Genomic DNA, 21,899 nt, shown 5'->3' on the forward strand with positions numbered 1-21,899 from the left:
AAAAAAAAAAAAAAAAAAAAAAAAAATTAGCTGGGTGTAGCGGTGCATGTCTGTAATCCCAGCTACTCTTGCGAGGCTGAGGCAGGAGAATCGAGATGGTGCCACTGCACTCCTGCCTGGGTGACAGAGCGAGATTCCACCTAAAAAATTAAATAAATAAATAAGGATGATACGATGGAGGGCAGCTGGGAGGGGCTCGAGCTGAGGACCACACTAGGTAACCACGAGCAGAGAGGGGGAACTGAACTTGAGACCCCCAGAGGATAAGAAATTAAGAAAAGCCGGGAAGGCTGGGCATAGTGGCTCACACCCGTAATCCTAGCACTTTGGGAGGCCAGCGTGGGTGAATCTCTTGAGCCCAGGAGTTCGATACCAACTTGGGCAACATAGCAAGACTCCCCCTATCTATAAAAAATATTAAAACTTAGCTGGGCATGGTGGCTCCTGCTTGTAGTCCCAGCTACTTGAGAGGCTGAGGTGGAAGGATCGCTTGAGCCAAGCGGTTGAGGCTGCAGTGAGCTGTCACTGCACCTCTGCAGTCCCACCTAGGTGACAGAGTAAGACCCTGTCTGAAAAGAAAAACAAAAAAAAAGAAAAGCTGGGAAAAGTTCCAAGCAGAGGCAAGAACAAGTGCAAAGCCCCAGAAATGGGAAGACATTTAGAGACTAGAAGATCAATGTGGTTGCAGATGAAAGAGCTCAGGGTGGGGAGTGGGGCTGAACATGGGATGGGAGTGAGGATGGAGGATGGGGGTGAGGCTGGAGAGGTGGGGGCAGGGCAGGGGGTGTGGGGTGAGGGATGAGGGTTTGAGTGTGGGGAGGTGGGGGTGAGGGTGAAGAGGTGAGAATGGGCTCATGGGGGTGAGGGTGATCTACGGGACACCAGTCTAGAGATGCCAAGGATGCCACTGGCTGCACTTGTGGGGAGTCCAGGGAGGGCTAGAGGCTGCACACATTGGCATGGGGAGTCATATTTAAAGGGAAGAGCATGGGTCTTGTCTAAAGATCAAGAGTAGATAAGGATGAAAGGAGGCTGTGATGGCTCCCACCTGTAATCCTAGCGCTTTGGGAAGCTGAGGCAGGAGGATTGCTTTAGCCCAGGAGTTCTAGATCAGCCTGGGCAACATAGCCATAGTGAGACACCAACTCTCTACAAAACAAAACAAAATAAAACAAAACAAAAAAAATGAAACATGCAGCTGGGCGTGGTGGTGCACACCTGTGGTCCCAGCTACTCAGGAGGCTGAGGTGGGATAGCTGGAGCCTAGGATGTCAAGGTTTCAGTGAGCCATGTTCGCACCACTGCACTCCAGCCTGGGCAACAGAGTGAGCCTATTTCAAAAAAAAAAAAAAAGGGCTGGGCACGGTGGCTCACGCCTGTAATTCCAGCACTTTGGGAGGCCGAGACAGGCGGATCACGAGGTCAGGAGATCGACACCATCCTGGCTAACACGGTGAAACCCTGTCTCTACTAAAAAAATACAAAAAACTAGCCAGGCGAGGTGGCATGTGCCTGTAGTCCCAGCTACTCGGGATGCTGAGGCAGGAGAATGGCATAAACCCGGGAGACGGAGCTTGCAGTGAGCTGAGATCCAGCCACTGCACTCCAGCCTGGGGGACGGAGCAAGACAAAAAAAAAAAAAAAAAAAAAAAAGAAAGAAAAAGGAAAGAACAATAAAAGTCAATTGCTGAGAGGGAGGTTTAGGAAGGAGGGGCTGACATTATGACTGAGGTGTGAAATAGTCTTTTGGGCCAGGTGCAGTGGCTTATGCCTGTAATCCCAGCACTTTGGGAGGCCAAGGTGGGAGGATCCCAGGAGTTTGAGGCTGCAGTAAGCTATGATCACATCACTGCACTCCAGCCTGGGCGACAGAGTGAGACTCCGTCTCAAAAAACAAAACAAAACAAAACAAAACAAAAAACAAACAAAAAAACAACAACAACAAAAAAAGGGAAATAGTCCCTTGGGGGAGAGATTTAGGATTGTCAAGAGCCCTGAGGGCTCGCTTAGGGTCCATTATCAGCCAGGGTCCAGTCAAAAGACAACAATAGTTTTTAACTGAGATAATTTAATATAAAGGATTGTTACCTAGGTATACAGATGTGTTTAGGTAACTGACGGGGTATAATACCAACAGTAGCAACTGCAGGAAGTAGCTATCCCTCGTAGGCTGGTATTAGTAAAATGTAGATGCCTCAGGAGGGGGACGGGGAGGTGAAACTCAGACATCTGAGGAGAGGGTGCTGCTTCGGTAGGGCTGGTGTCTCTGAGGAGAAGAAAACAAGGCTGATTCTGCACATGTTGGAATAAGTGCAGACTGGATTCCACTGCTGCTTCCAGAATGTTCCAACTGCCACTTCGAGGATAAAGAAGCAAGAGTGGGTGACACCAGACAGGATAGGAACAAGCAGGAAGCAAAGCCCCCTATTGATAGAGCCAAACCGGGATCAGCTGGAAAGCAGAAGTGTTTGCAGAGGCCCGGCCTGGGCATTGTAGAGCCAAGAACAACACGTGGCTTTGGAGCTTGGTCAACCGGCCCCAGAGGCCTGAGTTGAAAGCTAGACCCATCAGCACAGTGTCTCCTCCAGTGACTGGACTTTTGCTAGGTGAGTACACTGAAGCCAGGTAAAGAGAGTGGAGAGTGTTTGCCACTGAGTGATTGACAATTCAGGATCCTGGAATATAACTCCATGAGGACGCAGGGGGTGAGTGGGTGCAAAGTAGCCCAGTTCAAGGGACTTGTGAGCCTGCGGATGAGGACCTTTGCTTCTCCACATGCGGTCCATGGACTCACAGCATCAGCGTCGTCTGAGAGCTTGTGAGAAATGCAGAATTTCAGGCCACTGAGACCGCTGGAATTGGAATCTGCATTTTCCAGATCTCCCGGTGGTCCTCAACTACATATTGGTTTGGGATGGGAAACTAGAAGGCTTGGGCTGGGAAACTAGGGGATGGTGATCAGCGGGTGGGCGGCTTGGCGGCAGCAAGAAGGACAGGCGCTGAGAGACAGCCCCTGGGCATGAACTTCCAAACTGGGGCTTTTTAAGTAGGAGGAAGCCATGGTGGTCTGGCATTGGGACCTCTGAACGAAATTTCCCTGTGGCCAGAAGGAATTTCCCCACTTCCCCAAGTTAGTAGATTCGATTCCCATCCCACTAGCTGGTAATTTACAGTATAGTGAATTTCCTTATTTCTTTTTTCTTCCCAAGACTTTCAAAAAGTAAAGCCAATCCCTTTATTTGCTTTTGGGCTCGTCCAGTCTGGCTTCCCCCCTACGATCATTCGCAGTGGGACAGCCCGCCCGGCCTCCTTCCTTCCCCCGAAACCCTCCAGGCCTGGGAGAGGACGCGTTTTGCATTCAGGGAAAACCAATCGCTCCCCTATCGTACATAACCTAGAGAAATGGTGGCGGACGAGGGGCGTGGTAAAGCGATTAGTGCGGCCTGGACCCTGCGTGCCTTGCGCGCTGCGGGCTCTTTGCGTCTGCGTAGTTCGCTCACCTCCCTTTCTAACTCCGCTGCGGCCATGGCTCCAGTGGTTAGTATGGCTCCGCGTGAGGCCTCGGCTTCAGGGGAGGCACGTGGGCCTCGCCGAGCCCGGCATCTACTCAGGCTTGCTGGGGACGGCGCCCTGCAGCGTCCTGCTGGGGTGGGCTGGCAGGTCGACCGGAGCGGGCCGGAGCCCCTGCCGATCCCAGCACGTTGTAGGCGGAGGAGGCCGCGGCCCGAGGCCCGTGAGGGAGATCCGGGAGGTCTCGGAGGCCGGGGCTCGGGCTCGGGCCCCAGCTAGGGGCCAGCGGGGAGCTGGAGCCTGGAGACTGCGGGCTGGGCCCGCCACTGGTCCTTGGACCCCGGCCCGGGGCCTGATTACCTGGGTGGAGGGCAGGGAAGAAGAACGGGACCTACTACCCTGGGGAGCCGCGCATTCGGAAGTGCACGGCCAAGACTCAGGGACGAATCCGCGGAAGGGCGGCTTGGTCGGCCTGCTTTCGGAGAGGAGGCCCGGGTTTGAGGAGCTTTTTAGAGTCCCCAGAAGAAATTAGTTTATCAGGTCGCACTGCACAGACTCGAACGGGTGCTACGGTGGTGTAGGGCGAAGGCTCTCATTCCGTTCTCCTGTAGCTAGGCTGGCACTGGGCTGTGCGGCGCCCTCCTAGGTTATTTGAGAAAGTTGTTTTTCCATGTTCTATGTCCCAAGATCCTACTTTTTCTCTTTTGTTGGGAATCCCTGGTTAACATTTCCGGTTCTTCTGCTCTTTCTGTCTGGTTGGGCTTTTAAATGCATTTTGGTTTAAAACCTTGATGGAAAAGTATCAAGCCCATTGTGGGTAGGTCTCTTGTTTGATTGTGTATGTTCGGAATAGATCTTAAAGCATCCCTCTTAGATTGTTACTGGGAAGAGACGTAAAAAAATAAATCAGTGATTTTTGTAGTGGCCAAATGTTTGAAAAGTTGATCCAGTTAACACAAGTTTTAGATGAAGTTCTTTTAAACATGAAGGAAGGAAGGTAAGATGTGTTCTTGGAAAGGTCTATTTAGTTCTGCAAAGCTTTTAAACGTGAAAGTACAGGTTGGTACGATGCACAAGTGCATTAATGGTGTCAAGTTTGTAGAGGGATGAGATTAACACAAGTCTCTTCATAAGAGTGAAGAAACTGGAACCTTGTAGGATGTGCTTTGCCGGGTGGTTTGGAAGTACTAATGCATAGACTAAATGAATCAAAATGTCAGAAGTTCTTGACGGTAGTGTTGTAATAAGATTCTAGGTTTTAGCCTTAACCTTGTCCGAGCTGGAGTGGACAGGCAGCTAGAATACTTTGCAACTCCCTTCATGAAAAGGTGGATGAGACAGGATGAAGGGAGATGCGCTAAGATGTATCAGGACCGTACTCTGAACATGTAGTAGAAGGATTGATTTCACATGAAAATTGTGGGTATGCAAGGCATTTTGTATGCCTGTACTTTTAATTCTGGAAAAAAATAAAATAGTATTTTTTGAAATTGTATCTGGGAATGTTAGGGCAAATAAAAGGAAATGTTCATTTCATTGTGGTTCATAAAGTAAGAGACCTTCATGCCTGTACAGATTGGGGAGACTGGAAAGTTTGAGTGGGTCAAGAGTGCTAGAATGATTTTCCCTTCAAAAGCGCATGACCCCAGGCCCCAAACTTGTAGAGCAGCATCTGCCCTCATTACACCTCTGGCACTCAGGCAGTGATACCTCTTGGCCCTCTTGCAAAGGGAGCACAGCTCCATGAGTTTTGTATTTGTATGGACTTTTATACCTACAACATTTCTGGTTCTGTTAATCTCGTTTTTCTGACTGGTTGAATCTTCATCTCTGTTATCATTTGTGTATTTTCTTAGAAAAAACTTGTGGCGAAGGGGGGCAAAAAAAAGAAGCAGGTTCTGAAGTTCACTCTTGATTGCACCCACCCTGTAGAAGATGGAATCATGGATGCTGCCAATTTTGTAAGTTACATCCTTACTGCCACTCAGGTGGTGACGAACATTTTGAGATAGTGTTGAGAAAACCTACTGGGGTACATTTCTGTTTTCAGGCTCATAGGCAGCTTCACAGGTCTGGCTATATCATTTCACCCGGGAATGTGGGCAGATTACTTGTTTGTTTCCAAGTCTTGCTTCCTCTTGTGTGTGCAACAGTTGTGAGGAGTAAAAGGAGATGGACTTAGAATAAGCAAGAAGGACTGTAGCACAGAGGTGTTAGAGGACTATCTTGTTTTTCTCCTTTAGTTTCCACAAATGATTTTACTTAAAAGTTAGCAAGAAACAGGCCAGGCGTGGTGGCTCACGCCTATAATCCCAACACTTTGGGAGGCCGAGGCGGGCAGATCATGAGGTCAGGAGTTCGAGAGCAGTCTGGCCAACATAGTGAAACCCCGTCTCTACTAAAGATACAAAAAATTAGCCGGGTGTGGTGGTGTGCACCTGTAATCCCAGCTACTCGGGAGGCTCCTGTGGGAGAATTGCATGAATATGGGAGGTGGAGAGCACCATTGCACTCCATCTCGGGAGATAGTGTGAGACTCCATCTCAAAGACAAAAAAAAAAGTTACTGAGAAACAGACAAATTTCATCGGGTCCATGGCATCCCCCTTGCTCTTTGGTGTGTTTAAGCATAAGTGAGGGACCCTTATCCTAACTGTCGGCTGCCTCTGTCCTGGGTCTCACTGCTTAGATGTGGAGCTTTGGACAGGTGGCAGCAGTTCCCGAAGCTTTCTATGATATGAAGCATCTGAGCTTTGGTATTTAAAGTACCCTGCTTGCTAAATTGTAATTGGAGCTTTTTTTTTTTTTTTCCCCTCACATCTTGCTCTGTGCTGATTTTTTGCCCCTGTGTTTAGCCCATTCCCCAATATTCCTCTATCTTATTGCAATCTAGAAATATTAAGTAATCCCTCTGCCACATTTGACTCAGCAGTTTGGTTTTGACATTTTATTCTTTTTCCTCTAATAGCCATGTTTGGGAGATTCAGATTTGTGTGCAGAAGTCTCCTAAATTTGCATTCGCTCTAAATTCTCCAGAAGGTTGAACTATTGCCAGGATCAGTATCATTACAACAAAAATAATTTTTAAACATAAAATAATTATGGTCACGAATTATCCAGAATGGAATTTGGGTAATCTCTTAGTTTATTGCCTTTATGTAGATGTTGTTTGTATCTGTGTCCTTCAAGAAATCCCTTATTTCCTTAGTTCTTTTTCTATCCAGTGACTTCTGGCTTTTCTCTGTGGCCTCCTCTTTCTCAACTTTGGTGTCTTCCAGTTTGGTATTCACATGGTGGCCCTGTTCTGGCATTATTCCTGCCTTCCTCTGAGCCATTCCCTCAGCCCACTCATCTGTTTGTGTGATTGTCTTTCCTTCTGGAAGCCTCCTTAGGATAGAAAACTTAAGTCATTTATGAATCTTGAGATGCAGAATTCGAGATTTCTGACCTAATCACTCTGTGCCCCATCTCTGGTTAACGTATACTGCTTATTTTATTTATTTGACTTGTTTTTTGATACCAAGTTTTGCTCTTGTTGCCCAGGCTGGAGTGCAGTGGCGCAATCTTGGCTCACTGCAGTCTCCGTTTCCCGGGTTCAAGCCATTCTGGTGTCTCAGCCTCCCGAGTAGCTGGGGATTACAGGCGCCTGCCACCACACCTGGCTAATTTTTGTATTATTAGTAGAGATGGGGTTTCTCCATGTTGGTCAGGCTAGTCTCGAACCCCCGACTTTAGGTGATCGACCCGCCTTGGCCTCCCAAAGTGCTGGGATTACAGGCGTGAGCCACCGTGCCTGGCCATTTTATTTTATTTTTTTTTATTTATTTTTGAGACGGAATCTCACTGTGTTGCCCGGGCTGGAGTGCAGTGGCGTGATCTTGACTCACTGCAACTTCCACCTCCCAGGTTTAAGTGATTCTCTTTCTCAGCCTCCCAAGTAGCTGGGATTACAGGCGTGTGCCACCATGCCCAACTAATTTGTGTATTTTTGTGGTAGAGATGGCACTTTGCCATGTTGGCCAGGCTGGTCTCGAACTCCTGACCTCAGGTGATTTGCCTACCTCGGCCTCCCAAAATGTTTGGATTACAAGCATGAACCGCTGTGCCCAGCCAAATTTTTTTTTTTTTTTTTTTTAAAGGAGTCTTGCTGTTTGTCACCCATGCTGGAGTGCAGTGGCGTGATCTCGGCTCACTGCAAGCTCTGCCTCCCGGGTTCACACTATTCTCCTGCCTCAGCCTCCCGAGTAGCTGGGACTACAGGCGTCTGTCACCATGCCCGGCTAATTTTTTGTGTTTTTAGTAGAGGTGGAGTTTCACTGTATTAGCCAGGATGATCTCGATCTCCTGACCTTGTGATCCGTCTGCCTTGGCCTCCCAAAGTGCTGGGATTACAGGCGTGAACCACCGCGCCCGGCCCCAAATTTTTATTTATTTATTTATTTTGAGACAGAGTCTCGCTCTGTCGCCCAGGCTGGAATGCAGTGGCGCGATCTCGACTCAATGCAAGCTCCGCCTCCTGGGTTCATGCCCTTCTCCTGCCTCAGCCTCCCTAGTAGCTGGGACTATAGGCGCCCACCGCCACGCCCGGCTAATTTTCTGTATTTGTAGTAGATATGGGGTTTCACAGTGTTAGCCAGGATGGTGTCGATCTCCTGACCTCGTGATCCGCCCGCCTCTTCATCCCAAATTTTTATTTTTTGAGAAAGGGTCTGTTGTCCAGGCTGGAGGGCAGTAGCATGATCCTGGCTCACTGCAGCCTTAACCTCATAGGCCCAAGTGATCCTTCCACCTCAGCCTCTGGAATAGCTGGGACCACAGGCATGCACCACCATACTGAGCTAATTTTTAAATTCTTTTATAGAAAAAGGATCTTCCAGCTAAGTTGCCCAGGCTTGTCTTGAACTCGTGGGCTCAAGCGATCTTCCTGCCTTGGCTTCCCAAAGTGCCGGGATTACAGGCATGAGCTACTGCACCCAGCCAGTTAACATACTTTGTACTGGAGTTTTTAAATAGAAAATTATAGGAATTTTGAGCTGAAAGGGACTTCATGTCATTGCAATAGCAAGAAAACAACTAAAAAGGTCCTTTTTGGGCAAAACTTTCTGTAGCACAACAAGGAGGTGCAAGTCTTGCCGAGGCCCACACAGGAGTTTGCAGAGAATGTCTCAGGCTCCTGAGTGACTGCTGCTTCTGCTGTACCACACGTGGCCCTGGACCAGGTCTAGAATTGTTTCGGTCACTATGTCTTTGCTCTTTCTACTAGGTTGAAGGCTTATTTTCTGATAGTGCTGTAAACAGTGTTTTATACGCCTTAGATTCAGAAGTTGCTTTTAGCTTTGGTTGCATGTACCTTATAAAAGTTTGTTTTATTTATGTATTTTTTGAGATAGGGTCTCTCTGTCCCCCAGGCTGGAGTGCAGTGGCGTGATCTCGGCTCATGGCAACCTCCGCCTCCTGGGCTCAAGCAATCCTCCTGCCTTAGCCTCCTGAGTACCTGGGACTACAGGTGCATGCCACTACACCTGGCTAATATTTGTATTTTTTGTAGAGATAGGGTTTTGGCATGTTGCCTAGCCTGGTCTCAAATTCCCGAGCTCAGGTGATCCACCCACCTCAGCTTCCCAAAGTGCTGGGATTACAGGCTTATCTCATAAAAATTTAGCCTTGGGTTTCCTGTCTACTCTTGTGTTGCCCACTAAGCCTTTCATGGAGAGGCATAGTTGACCTTGTGTGGAAGAAGTCAAGTATGTTTACAGTGGGATGTCGTCTCATAGTATGTATGTAAATGGGATTTGTTACCATTTTTTAAAAAGACTGAACATTTAAGAAACAGATATTAGGGCCAGGCGTGGTGGCTTACACCTGTAATCCCAACGCTTTGGGAGACCGAGGTGGAAGGATCGCTTGAGCCCAGGAGTTTGAGACCAACCTGGGCTTCATAAAGAGACCCCTTCTCTTAAAAAAAAAAAAAATGAAGCCAGGCGCAGTGGCTCACGCTTGTAATCCCAGCACTTTGGGAGGCAGGTGGACGGATCACCTGAAGTTGGGAGTTTGAGACCAGCGTGACCAACATGGAGAAACCCAGTCTCTACTAAAAATACAAAATTAGCTGGGCGTGGTGGCGAATGCCTGTAATCCCAGCTACTCAGGAGGCTGAGCAGGAGGATTGCTTGAGCCCAGGAGGCGGAGGTTGCCGTGAGCTGAGATTGTGTCATTGCACTCCAGCCTGGGTAACTAGAGCTAAACTCCGTCTCAAAAAAAAAAAAAAAAAGATTATAACATTAGCTGGGGCCAGGTGGGATAGCTCATGCCTGTAATCCTAGCACTTCGAGAGGCTGAGGTGGGAGGATCACTTGAGTCTGGGAGGTGGAGACTTGAGCCTGGGAGATGGAGAGTGGAGTGAGCTGTGATTGGGCGGCTGCATTCCTGCCTGGGCGACAGAGTGAGACTGTCTCCAAAACCAAAACAAGAAACGATGTTAGTTCAGTGTTGGGAGACAAAAAAATAAAATATTCTGTTAAGACAGATGAACCTGTCACTTCATTGGTCAATTTAATGATTTCTACAGGAGCAGTTTTTGCAAGAAAGGATCAAAGTGAACGGAAAAGCTGGGAACCTTGGTGGAGGGGTGGTGACCATCGAAAGGAGCAAGAGCAAGATCACCGTGACATCTGAGGTGCCTTTCTCCAAAAGGTACGGGAGGGAAGTGTGTGTGGCCTGCGTGCACCCAGTGCTCAGCCCGCCTTTTCCCTGCACGGGAGTGGAGGCACCCGCAGAGTGATTGGTTTGCATCTGTTAATTTCTGGAACTATGCCCAGTGCAGGAGGCAGTGGATGAATGCTATTATGGTCGTTAACAATAGTCAACTTTTGATTTTGTCTTTTACAGGCTAAAGTTTTTTTTTTTTTGTGCTGGAGTCTCACTCCGTTGCCCAGGCTGTTGTGCAGTGGCGCGATCTCGTTTCACTGCAACCTCTGCCACCTGGGTTCAAGCAGTTGTCCTGCCTCAGCCTCCTGAGTAGCTGAGATTACAGGCACCTGCCACCACGCCCAGCTAATTTTTGTATTTTTAGTAGAGACTGGGGTTTCACCATGTTGGCCAGGCTGCTCTCAAACTCCTCCCCTCAAGTGATCCACCTGCCTTGGCCTCCCAAAGTGCTGGGATTACAGGCCTGAGCCACCATGCCCGGCCAGGCTAAATTATTTTAAACAGTAAGGTACTCAGACTTGCTTACAAGACTGTTTTCTCAAAAATATTCTTGGCTGGGCACAGTGGCTTATGCTTGTAATCCCAGCACTTTGGGAGGCTGATACAGGATGATTGCTTGAGCAACATAGTGAGACCTCCGTCTCTACAAGAGTTAAAATTAGCTGGGCATGGTGACATGTGCCTGTAGTCCAGCCACTTGGGGGGCTGAAGTGGGAGGATGGCTTGAGTCCAGGAGGTCAGGGTTGTAATGAGCTGTGATTGTGCCACTGCAGGCCAGCTTGGGTGACAGAGTGAGACCCTATCTCAAAAAAAAAATTGCTTCCTGTCTCCAGATCACAATAAGAACTTACCTTTTGTTTTTGAAATTGAGTCTTGCTCTGTTGCCCAGGTTGGAGTGCAATGGCGCCATCTTGGCTCACTGCAACCTCTGCCTCCCAGGTTCAAGCGATTCTCCTGCCTCAGCCTCCCGAGTTTTTGGAATTGCAGGCGTGTGCCACCATGCCCGGTTAATTTTTTGTATTTTTAGTAGCGATAGGGTTTCGCCGTGTTGGCCAGGCTGGTCTGGAACTCTTAACCTCAGGTGATTTGCCTGCCTCGGCCTCCCAAAGTTCAGGGATTATAGGCATGAGCCACCGCACCTGCCCCACACCCGGCTAATTCTTGTATTTCCTTTTTTTGGAGACAGAGTCTCACTCTGTTGCCCAGGCTGGAGTGCAGTGGCGCGATCTCAGCTCACTGCAACCTCTGGCTCCCAGGTTCAGGCAATTCTCCTGCCTCTGCCTCCTGCGTAGCTGGGATTACTGGCGCCTGCCACCACACCTGGCTAATTTTTTTTGTTTTTTAGTAGAGACAGGGTTTCACCATCTTGGCCAGGCTGGTCTCGAACTCCTGACTTTGTAATCCACCTGCTTTGGCCTCCCATAGTGCTGGAATTACAGGCGTGAGCCACTGTGCCTGACCTAATTCTTGTATTTTTAGTAGATACGGGGTTTCGCCGTGTTTGCCAGACTGGTCTTGAACTCCTGACCTCAGGTGAACCACCATGCCCGGCCAAGAGCTTTCCTTTTGAATTCCAGTTGCTTCCCTTGTAAGTGCTACTTTGGCACTGAACAAGGAATCTGAAGACCTCAATTTAGACCGAGTCCACTCTAGTTAATTCCTGGGGGCCCATTTTCTTTCATTTCAAAATGGAGGCATTAATTTGCTGGTTCCCTCGAATGTTATGTGTTGGTTTTTGAGGATGAGGTTAAAATACTTTACCAGTTGCTGAAGAATTGGATATGCTTATACTCAGCTCCTAGCCTGGGGCTGTGGCCTATTAGGAGCTTTTAATCATACTAAATCCGAGCACTTTGGGAGGCCAATGTTGGAAGATCATCTGAGGTTGGGAGTTTGAGACCAGCCTGACCAACATGGAGAAACCCCGTCTCTACTAAAAATACAAAATTAGCTGGGCGTGGTGGTGCATGCCTGTAATCTCAGCTACTCAGGAGGCTGAGGTAGGGGAATTGCTTGAACCAGGGAGGCGGAGGTTGTGGTGAGCTGAGATTGCACCATTGCACTCCAGCCTGGGCAACAAGAGCAAAACTCTGTCTCAAAAAAAAAAAAAACAACATACTAAATCAAGTGGTGGGAAATTTTAAGGTATGTTAGTACAAATTGGTTGTAGTTAATGCTTTTATTTTTAGCTGTGTCAGTGAAGAAATGACTTTGAAGCTTCAGTGAAGTCCTCACAGTCTGTCTGGGAAGCAGTGAGAGTGAGGCCTCCGGGGGGTGCACAGCCTCCGTCTGGCCTGCTGGGCCGTAGCAGAGCCCTTGGGGAAGATTCTGTTACCTTTCTGTGACCTGTTTATCGGGGTGAGAGTGTCTCCTGGCATGCGTCACTTCCATTTTCACAAATTTTCCGTTCTTTATCCAGTAGAGAAGGGAAGGTGCCTTAGTCATCTGTCACAGCTTTCTTTTCTTGATGATAACAGTTTATTTTCCTGAAAGGTTCAAGGTGTCCCGAATCTAGAACTTTTTCGGTCTCTGAATTTGTACGGGGTTTTTATTTGTTTATTTTTTTGAAAAGGAGTTTTGATCTTGTCTAGGCTGGAGTGCAACGGTGCAATCTCAGCTCTCTGAAACCGCTTCCCAGGTTCAAGCAAAATTCTCCTGCCTCAGCCTCTCAAGTAACTGGGATTATAGGCGCCCTCCATGACGCCCGGCTAATGTTTTGTATTTTAAGTAGAGGGGGGGTTTCATCATGTTGGTCAGGCTGGCCTGGAACTCCTGACCTCAGGTGATCCACCTGCCTTGGCCTCCCAAAGTGCTGGGATTACAGGCGTGAAGGCACTGTGCCCAGCCTGTACAGGGTTTTTTTGGTTTGTTTTTTTTTTTAAACCTGATTTTTTTCCCCCAGTGTTCTATTAGGGATTTTTTTTTTCCTTTTTTTTAGACAGGGTCTTACTCTGTTGCCCAGGCTGGAGAGCAGTGGGGCAATCATAGCTCATTCTAGCCTTCATTTCCTGGCTCAAAACAGTCCTGCCTCAGCCTCCCAAATAGCTGGGACTACACGAGTGCCCCACCATGCCCGACTGTATCAGGAAAAATTTAAACCACCTGAAATTTTGAATTAAACAACCTCATCTGAATACAATATGGTGGAAATAATTGACAAAAGTATACTTTTTGGATGGAATGACCAAATTGATTTATCTTTGTGTAGGGTAAAGTGGACAGTTGAATTGAGATCTTCACACTTTGTGGTGATTGCTTTGTTGGTGTGGAGATTGCTTTGTTGGTGTGGAGATTGCTTTGTTGGTGTGGAGCACTGTCACAGTGCTCGTTTTTTGGAGATGGTGAGTCTGTTGGTTCATGACATTTGGGTCCCTGTTAATATGCCAGGGATCCAGGTTGGGCATGGTGGCTCACGCCTGTAATCCCAGCACTTTGGGAGGCCGAGGCAGGTGGATCACCTGAGGTCTGGAGTTTCAGACCAGCCTGATCAACATGGAGAAACCCCATCTCTACTAAAAATACAAAAATTAGCCGGGTGTGGTAGCGCGCACCTGAAATCCCAGCTACTCGGGAGGCTGAGGCAGGAGAATCGCTTGAACCCAGGAGGCGGAGGTTGTGGTGAGCCAAGATCGCGCCATTGCACTCCAGCCTGGGCAACAAGAGCGAAATTCTGTCTCAAAAAAAATAAAAATAAAAAATATGCCAGGGGTCTATCTGAGCATCCCATGTAGTCCTTGCTATGGTCTGAAGAGATGGTTAGCACCAGGGGTCCCCTTTCACTGTGGGAGAAACAGCTTGGTTAGATTAATTGGCTCTGCCGTGGGTTCGTGTGTTGTGAAATTCCCTCTTTATGGCTTGGGAAGATTCGGAATAGCCTCAGGGCCACGTAAGCAAGCCGGTGAGAGAGGTGCCAAGATTGTGGTGCACTTCATCTTTTTTTTTTTTTTCTAAATTAAAAAAAAAATGTTGTGTAGGGACAGGGTCTTGCCATGTTGCTCAGGCTGATCTCGAACTCGTAGGTTCAAGGGATCCTCTCACCTTGGCCTCACAAAGTGTTGGGATTACAGGCATGAGCCACCGCGCCCAGCCCTTAGGTCATATTTATGTAGTTAGGGTGTTGGGCACAAAAGCCAGTTGTTGCCTTTCCATAAAGAATGAGTGTTTTGGCTGGGCGCGGTGGCTCACACCTGTAATCCCAGCACTTTGGGAGGCTGAGGTGAGACCAGCCTGGCCAATATGGCAAAACCCCCGTCTCTACTGAAATTACAAAAATTAGTTGGACATGGTGTTGTGCGCCTGTAATCCCAGCTACTTGGGAGGCACAAGAATTGCTTGAATCCCGGAGGCAGAGGTTGCAGTGAGCCTGGGCCACAGAATGAGATTCTGTCTCAGAAAAGAATGAGTTTTCTAACGATCCCGCTGCTGTGGTGAGTGTTTAACTCTCACCCGGCTAAAGCAGCGATTGGGCAGGCCGATTGAGAGGCTTGGTGCTTTCTGGGCATGAGCGCAGTGCAGGGTGGCCTTCTGTCCCTGTGTGTTTGGTGGTGAGCAGGAGCCAGTGTGTGCACAGCCCTAAGAAGCAGTCCTCATCATCCAGACAACCTCAAAAGGGGGTTTGACTCTGAGGTGCTGTGTGCGCAGTGCTTACAGCTCGTTGGAAACCCACTATTTTCTCCATAAAAAGTATTGAGGTTTCATACTTAACTGTACAATTTCTATCATGTTATCTTTCTCCAGTGGTCACTAAAAACCATTTTATAGGTGTTTGCTGCATTTTCATGGACAACTGGTATCTGCTCTTTTTTGTTTTTTTTTTGGAGACAGTCTCCCTCTGTCGCCCAGGCTGGAGTGCAATGGCGCCATCTTGGCTCACTGCAGCCTCTGCCTCTGTCTCCCAGGTTCAAGTGATTCTCTTGCCTCAGCCTCCCGAGTAGCTGGGACTACAGGTGCCCACCTTCACGTCTGGCTAATCTTTTGTATTTTTAGTAGAGAGGGGGTTGCACTGTGTTAGCCAGGATGGTCTCCATTTCCTGACCTCATGATCAGCCTGCCTCGGCCTCCCAAAGTGCTGTGATTACAGGCGGGAACCAGTGCTCCTGGCCTGGTTTTTTTTTTTTTCTTTCTTTTTTTTTTCCTTTTTGGAGGCAGTCTCGCTCTGTTACCCAGGCTGGAATGCAATGGTACAATCTCAGCTCACTGCACCCTCTGCCTCCTGGATTCAAGGGATCCTCGTGCCTCAGCCTCCTCAGTAGCTGGGATTACAGGTGTGCACCACCACACCCGGCTAATTTTTTTATTTTTAATTTTTTTAATTTTGTAGAGATGGGGTTTCACCATGTTGGCCAGGCTACTCTCGAACTCCTGACCTCAAGTGATCCGCCTGCCTTGGCCTCCCAAAGCGCTGGGATTACAGGCCTGAGCCACTGCGCCCAGTCTACTCTCATTGTTACTGCCAGTGTCGATGGCATGCGGCTGATACGCTCAGAGCCTCGGCTGGGCGTATTTGTCTTACCTTTGCCATTCTTGAGGCTTTGGGAAAACACCTTGAATTGTAATGATTCTGAGTGCTGGGTTGTACAAACGTTAGAATGTTTTAGAATGCAAGCACCAGCTGTCTAGTGGAGTTCTCATGTCCTTTCTCTGCAGGTATTTGAAATATCTCACCAAAAAATATTTGAAGAAGAATAATCTACGTGACTGGTTGCGCGTAGTTGCTAACAGCAAAGAGAGTTACGAATTACGTTACTTCCAGATTAACCAGGACGAAGAAGAGGAGGAAGATGAGGATTAAATTTCATTTATCCGGAATATTTTGTATGAGTTCTTGAATAAAACTTGGGAACCAAAATGGTGGTTTATCCTTGTATCTCTGCAGTGTGGATTGAACAGAAAATTGGAAATCATAGTCAAAGGGCTTCTCTTGGTTCGCCACTCACTTATTTGTAACTTGACTTCTTTTTTTCTGCTTAAAAGTTTCAATTCTCGTGGTAATACCAGAGTAGAAGGAGAGGGTGACTTTACGGAACTGACAGCCATTGGGGAGGCAGATGCCGGTGTGGAGGTGTGGGCTGAAGGTAGTAACTGTTTGATTTTAAAAAGTGTGACTGTCAGTTGTATCTGTTGCTTTTCTCAAACAATGATTCAGGGATACAAGTGGGCTCCTCTTGTTCATTAAAAGAAAACGTGACATCTTTCTAAGATACTCTGTGGGAAAATGACAGTGTCAATAAAATGCGGGTTTCTGGGCCATTCGTCTTACTTTCATTTTTTGATTACAAATTTGACACACACAATTATGTCTGTTAATCCTCTTCTTCCTAGAGAGAGAAACGGTGTTCCTTCAGCGTTGCTGCATAGTCCGTCACTCTCCATAAAGGTTTGGGGAATTGATTGTAAAAGTCCCAGGTTCTAAATTAACTAAATGTGTACAGAAATGAATGTGTAAGTAATGTTTCTACGTCTTTGCCACAAACTGTCACTTCGGTCTCCAGCAGAGGGAGCTGGAGGAATAGTGCTTCCAGATGTGGTCTCCCATGTGGGGCCCAGCGATGGCGGCCCCTGATGGCAAGAGCTCTGGAGGCTTTGGTGAAGGGGGGACACCAAGGAAAAGTGACTGGGAAGCCTCCCGTGCCAAGGAGATGGGAGGTACCCTGGAAATAGCTGCCTCACGCCACTTAGGCCATGACTGGATTTAGTGTCAGAAGTTATTCTACAAACGGGTATGCTGCAGTGCAGAGGCTAGCCAACTGTGAACGGGGCCCCCACAGCTGGCAAAAGAAGATGCAATTGTTGCCGTGAGTGACTTTGAAAGCCCCTGGTGCCTTGCGGTGCCCTTCTGAAATTCAAACAGTAATGCAGAAACGTCTGGCTTGAGAATTTACGGTGTCTAAAATTGATGTTTTTAAAAGAGCTTGCCTACAGATGGTTTCCACACCCGAAATTGTGCCCTGTGAGTTGCATAGCTGGAAGTTCAATGCTCAATCCTACCTTGGCTCCCATTAAACATTTGGTGCTCTGTGGATTGAGTTGAACGTGTTGAGGCTTTGCAATTTCACTTGTGTTAAAGGCTCTGGCATTTTTCCATTTCTATGAAAATTTCTTTGAAGCAGAATTGCGTGCATATTTCTTCTCTGCCTTCACAGAAAGCAGAGTTTCTTTCAAACTTCACTGAGGCATCAGTTGCTCTTTGGCAGTGTCCCTTACCATGATTATTAAGTTTGTGGCTTGAGTTTACAAATTTTGTTTGTTGCATTGATGTTCCCATGTAGTAATTTTCGGTTTGGTTGTGAAAAAACCCTGGGCTGAAGTTAGCATTTAAGTTAAAAGAAAAAAAAAACTAGTCCCAGACTTGAAAACTTGTAATAAAAATGAAACACTGGTTTTTCTATGGCTTTTTGAACTCTTGTAATTGAGTTTTGATCACATTTTCTATTAAAGTGGCTAACACCTGGCTACTATTACTGTGCGAGGCTTTGTTTTTTTAAGGACTGGCATGTTAAGAAAAGCTTTGTCCTCATGAATTAGTTGCTGTACCAACAGTTACGTTGGTCTTTACTAGGCTTAGAAGAAAAGATGTCCTTTATTTCGACTTTTCTTCCTTTAGTTGTGCTGTTTTGCTGCAGTGAGATTCAGGAGTTGGCTGCCACTGAACTCTCTTGTGTAGAATTTCTCCAGATCCAGAGCCTGGGGAACAACTTTGCCAGCAAATGCCGTTTTCTGATGGGGAATAGGTAGTGTCAACTTGAATTCCATTAGAGCCATGACACCAGCTGTGCCCAAAGCACACTGTAGACCAGTTTCCTTTGTATCTGTTTTGACTCACACCTTACTTGCCCGCATTGAAAATAGTTGAGGCACAGGGGCTGACTGGGGTCGTGAAGAATTTCAGGCCGTGATTTAAGTTCATAAGAGTCCTGAAACAGGAGGTCGGTGTCGTCTCAGCCAATGCCAGTTACACAAACATCCTCACGCCCTTCCCTTGAGTGTGCTAGTGCAGCCGAGGAAATGAGGTTTGTTGTTGTCACTAAATGCTACGAACTAGTCACTCCTAAAGGCTTCATATGCTTTCCCTCCAGAAGCCTCTGATCCCCCTTTTCCCATGGCAGTAGTGTGTGGGTTTTGAGTGCTGTTGTCCTCATACCTTTTCAGGAACAGCCAGGTGTTGAAATACATGGGTCCGAACTTCGCTCATGAATGGTACGTAGCACAGAGGTGGTCAGAAACATGGGGAAAGTGAGGAAGTTGGATAATACCAAGTGTCTTAAGACAGTTGATATCTGGGGCTATCTGGATCTCAGCCTTTTTAGGGGACACTTGATTTCCTGGAGGGTGAAAAGGACCCCAGCGGTGGGGAAATAATGGTCCGGCTGTTGAAGTCACTGATAATGTCAGGGGAGCCTGGAATTTGGTGTTGACACCTCATTTCATTTTCCGTTTGTACATGGGACTCAAACCCTTAAACTTATCAAATGTTGTAAGTAAGCCAAGAGGTGCTGGCCCTCCCACGGGGGAGGGGGACCTAGGATGTGGGACAGTTACAGATCTGGCAGTTCCAGGGGACAGACCATCTCCCCAGTAACTCTTGGACAGAACACGGGGGTGACTGGAGGCAGAAGCTGGAGGGTAGGGGCACCACGGCGGTGAGAGATGGGTCAGGCCCTCAAAGGAGAGCCCAGGTTGGCAGCTGCCCAGGTTGTTCGGTGGGGTTGATTCTCTTCGAGGGAGAAGAGGGTAGAAGAGAGGCTTGGTGTGGGGATTTACCATCCCTGCAAGGAGGTGGCCCCCCACCTACAGGGAGCAGGTGGGGACTGTCTGTTAAACGGTGCCATCATAGTGCTCATCTCTAGGAAGAAGAAACTGAATTTCTAATCCAGCCATTTTCTTGTCTTTGGGATGGATTTGAGAATACACATGCTTTTTTTTCCCCCCCAGGCTATTTTGGGCCCAGCTAAAACAGTCTGTAAAGGCTGTGCTGACCAGCGGAGTGAGTTAGCTACCACCACAGCTAGAAACCAGAGAGCACCCATAAAACGTTCTCAGGCTTACACAAGTATGTTCTCAGGTTCAGGGCCATAGCCCAGGACTGCCTTTTTGAGAAGCTCCTTCCTCCCCTGCAACCCCAACTGGTTGGAATTCAGGTGGTGCAGGGTCCACACTTTCCCAAAAAGGCTTCAAGTGCAACGAAAGTCTTGGTGTAGCAGGTGGGCACTGAGCCTTCACTGCAGAGGACACTGCGGTCTTGAGTGACACCGCTTCACCCGTGCCGAAGAGGAGGTGTGGGGCAGAGTTTTGATCTACGTGACAAGCTGTGAGGTGGTGTATGTACAAGCACCTCATTGCCCTTGAGAAGCTGACGGTGCCACGTGGCCACAGTGTGGATATGCATTGTTGAACGAACTGGCCTCAGGCATGGCTTGGGGGTTCCTGGATGAGGAGTTCATGTAGCCCTGGAATGGAAATTGAGTGTGGTATTTGCAGAAGATGATGAGCTTTTTCAACTCTTCTTGGAAAAAGTTTTTTTTCTATTTTTGAGACAGTCTCGCTCTGTCACCCAGGCTGGAGTGCAGTGGTGCAATCTTGGCTCACTGCAACCTCTGCCTCCTGGGTTCAAGCGATTCTCCTGCCTCACTCTCCTGAGTAGCTGGGATTATAGGTGCCCGCCACCATGCCCAGCTAATTTTTGTATTTTTAGTAGAGACGGGGTTTCTCCATGTTGGCCAGGCTGGTCTCGAACTTCTGACCTCAGGTGATCCGTGATCTGGGATTACAAGCGTGAGCCACCGCACCCAGCCGGAAAAAGTGTTTTTCCTTGATGCTTTTGTAACCAGTATATTAAAAAATATTTTGATTTCGGAATTGTCACTGAGATGTAATTACGAGCTCTATGATCAGCAAACATGAGAATCTTGTCTCCTAAAACAGTAACCTTAATGATAGGCTTGTTCTCGCAACTGCAGAGTTTACCGAATGTTCACTGCTTTAGGGATTGCTTTTAATGTCATGCATTTTTGGCCCATTGTCATTAAAATGCCCATTTGATAGTTTAACAATAATAAGGGCTCTTCTTTAAAAATGACTGGAGAACTGGGCATGGTGGCTCACGCCTGTAATCCCAGCACTTTGGGAGGCTGAGGCAGGCGGATCACGAGATCAGGAGATTGAGATCATCCTGGCCAACAGGGTGAAACTCTGTCTCTGCTAAAATACAAAAAATTAGCCAGGGGTGGTGGTGCGTGCCTGTGTCTCAGCTGCTGCTGGGGAGGCTGAGGCAGGGGAATCGCTTGAACCCGGGAGGCGGAGATTGCAGTGAGCTGAGATTGTACCACTGCACTCCAGCCTGAAGACAGGGCAGGACACCATCTCAAACCGCCCCCTCCCCCCAAAACAACAACAACAACAACAAAAACTGGAGATCTGTAGTAAAAAATCCATTTATTTCTAGCATTCCAGTTTTTGTTTCATTTTGCTTTTGGACATTAAATAATATTACCTAGTTGCAGTCATAGGGAAGAACAGGATGGGGAGAGGATTATGACTGATGAGCATCTTGGCTCTAATTTGTTGCCAAATTAAGCAGTTAGAACTGTTCTTTCTTGAATGATATCTTGACTTTCTCAGCCTCGCCTTGGGAATTGGAGCCAAGGTTAATGATGGGGGCGGCTTTCTGGTGATGAGAAATATTGTAAATCAGAGTTTTTCTACCAAAGGGCAGGGGACCTTTTGAAAGGGGTTAGAGAGGTATTGGGGAGCTGGTAACTGAGGGGTGGGCATGTCAGCTTAGGGGTTTCTTCCCTGGTGGTTACCATTTAGGGAGACAGTTGGTCTGGAAACGAGGAAGAAGTAGGTTTGGTTCAAGCCTCAGTGATCTGGGGCTCCCCCTGGCTAGCGGCTCTGTGGGGGAAACATAGCCTTGGGAGGGGAGGCCCTTTGGTTTCCTGGACTGCTTCCCTGAAGAAGGTTCCTTTCCCCTTGCAGGCGGCCAGTACCGGGCTGATCCGGCGTCTCTATCTACAGCGTGGTTAAAGCGGATCTGGGAGATGGAGGGGTTCCCAACACCCCAGTCTTTGGTTCCAGAAGGCTGGACCGACCTCTCCTTGCCCACGGATGAATGCAGAGGGTCTTTTGTTTGGGGCTTGCTGGCAATAAAATTGGACGGGAAGAAGCGGAAAACTGCTGCCGATCCTGCGTGTCTCAGGTGGGATCCCCCAGTGCCCCTGCGAGGCAGTCAGAGACCCTCCCTTCACGGGCCTTCTGGGGTTAGAGAGCTGGCGGTCGGCCAGCCCCTGGAACTTTTGCCTTCTTAAGGTAGCTTTAAGACTTGCCGCCGCGGAGACTGGAGGCGCTTATTTAAAATTCCAGTCTTGCTCCCGAGGGCTTTGGCCTCCATCTTCACCTTTAACGACCGAGGGCTGGTGGCGGCGGCTCCCTCCTGCTCTGCGACAGGTGTCGCTTCTGAGCGGGAGTTTTGGGCACAGACATCGCAGATCCGCACCACACCCAGGGGTCTGCATGGGTTTGAGCTGGACCTAGCCTGGAGGGGCTTTTTGGAAGAGGGCAAGTGGGCGGTGGGAGCGGGGAAGCAAGTGAGGGGAGCCCGCCTGCGCGGATTTTTCTGCAGTAATCAGACCCACAGTCTCCAGAGCGTCTTTTCCCAAAGTGTGGAACACATTTTTCTTCTAAATC

General features: G+C 48.1%; 1 protein-coding gene across 1 annotated transcript; it reads left to right on the forward strand.

The window, feature by feature from the left end:
• The first annotated feature begins 3,418 nt into the window (after window positions 1-3,418).
• On the forward strand, window positions 3,419-16,464 carry RPL22 (ribosomal protein L22). Its single transcript, XM_007980803.3, has 4 exons — window positions 3,419-3,537; window positions 5,367-5,471; window positions 10,078-10,202; window positions 15,864-16,464. Exons 1-4 carry the CDS (start codon window positions 3,526-3,528, stop codon window positions 16,006-16,008), a joined length of 387 nt encoding a protein of 128 aa, XP_007978994.2. The 5' UTR covers window positions 3,419-3,525; the 3' UTR covers window positions 16,009-16,464.
• Window positions 16,465-21,899: the final 5,435 nt, after the last annotated feature.

Source organism: Chlorocebus sabaeus, chromosome 20 (assembly GCF_047675955.1).
Source record: "Chlorocebus sabaeus isolate Y175 chromosome 20, mChlSab1.0.hap1, whole genome shotgun sequence".
NCBI lineage: Eukaryota > Metazoa > Chordata > Mammalia > Primates > Cercopithecidae > Chlorocebus > Chlorocebus sabaeus.

What these genes read in the sequence shown, in the direction of transcription:
- RPL22 (XM_007980803.3), top strand. An exon ending in TCATGGATGCTGCCAATTTT is followed by an intron (nt 5,472 to 10,077) that starts GTAAGTTACATC and finishes TGATTTCTACAG; the next exon opens with GAGCAGTTTTTGCAAGAAAG. An exon ending in GAGGTGCCTTTCTCCAAAAG is followed by an intron (nt 10,203 to 15,863) that starts GTACGGGAGGGA and finishes CTTTCTCTGCAG; the next exon opens with GTATTTGAAATATCTCACCA.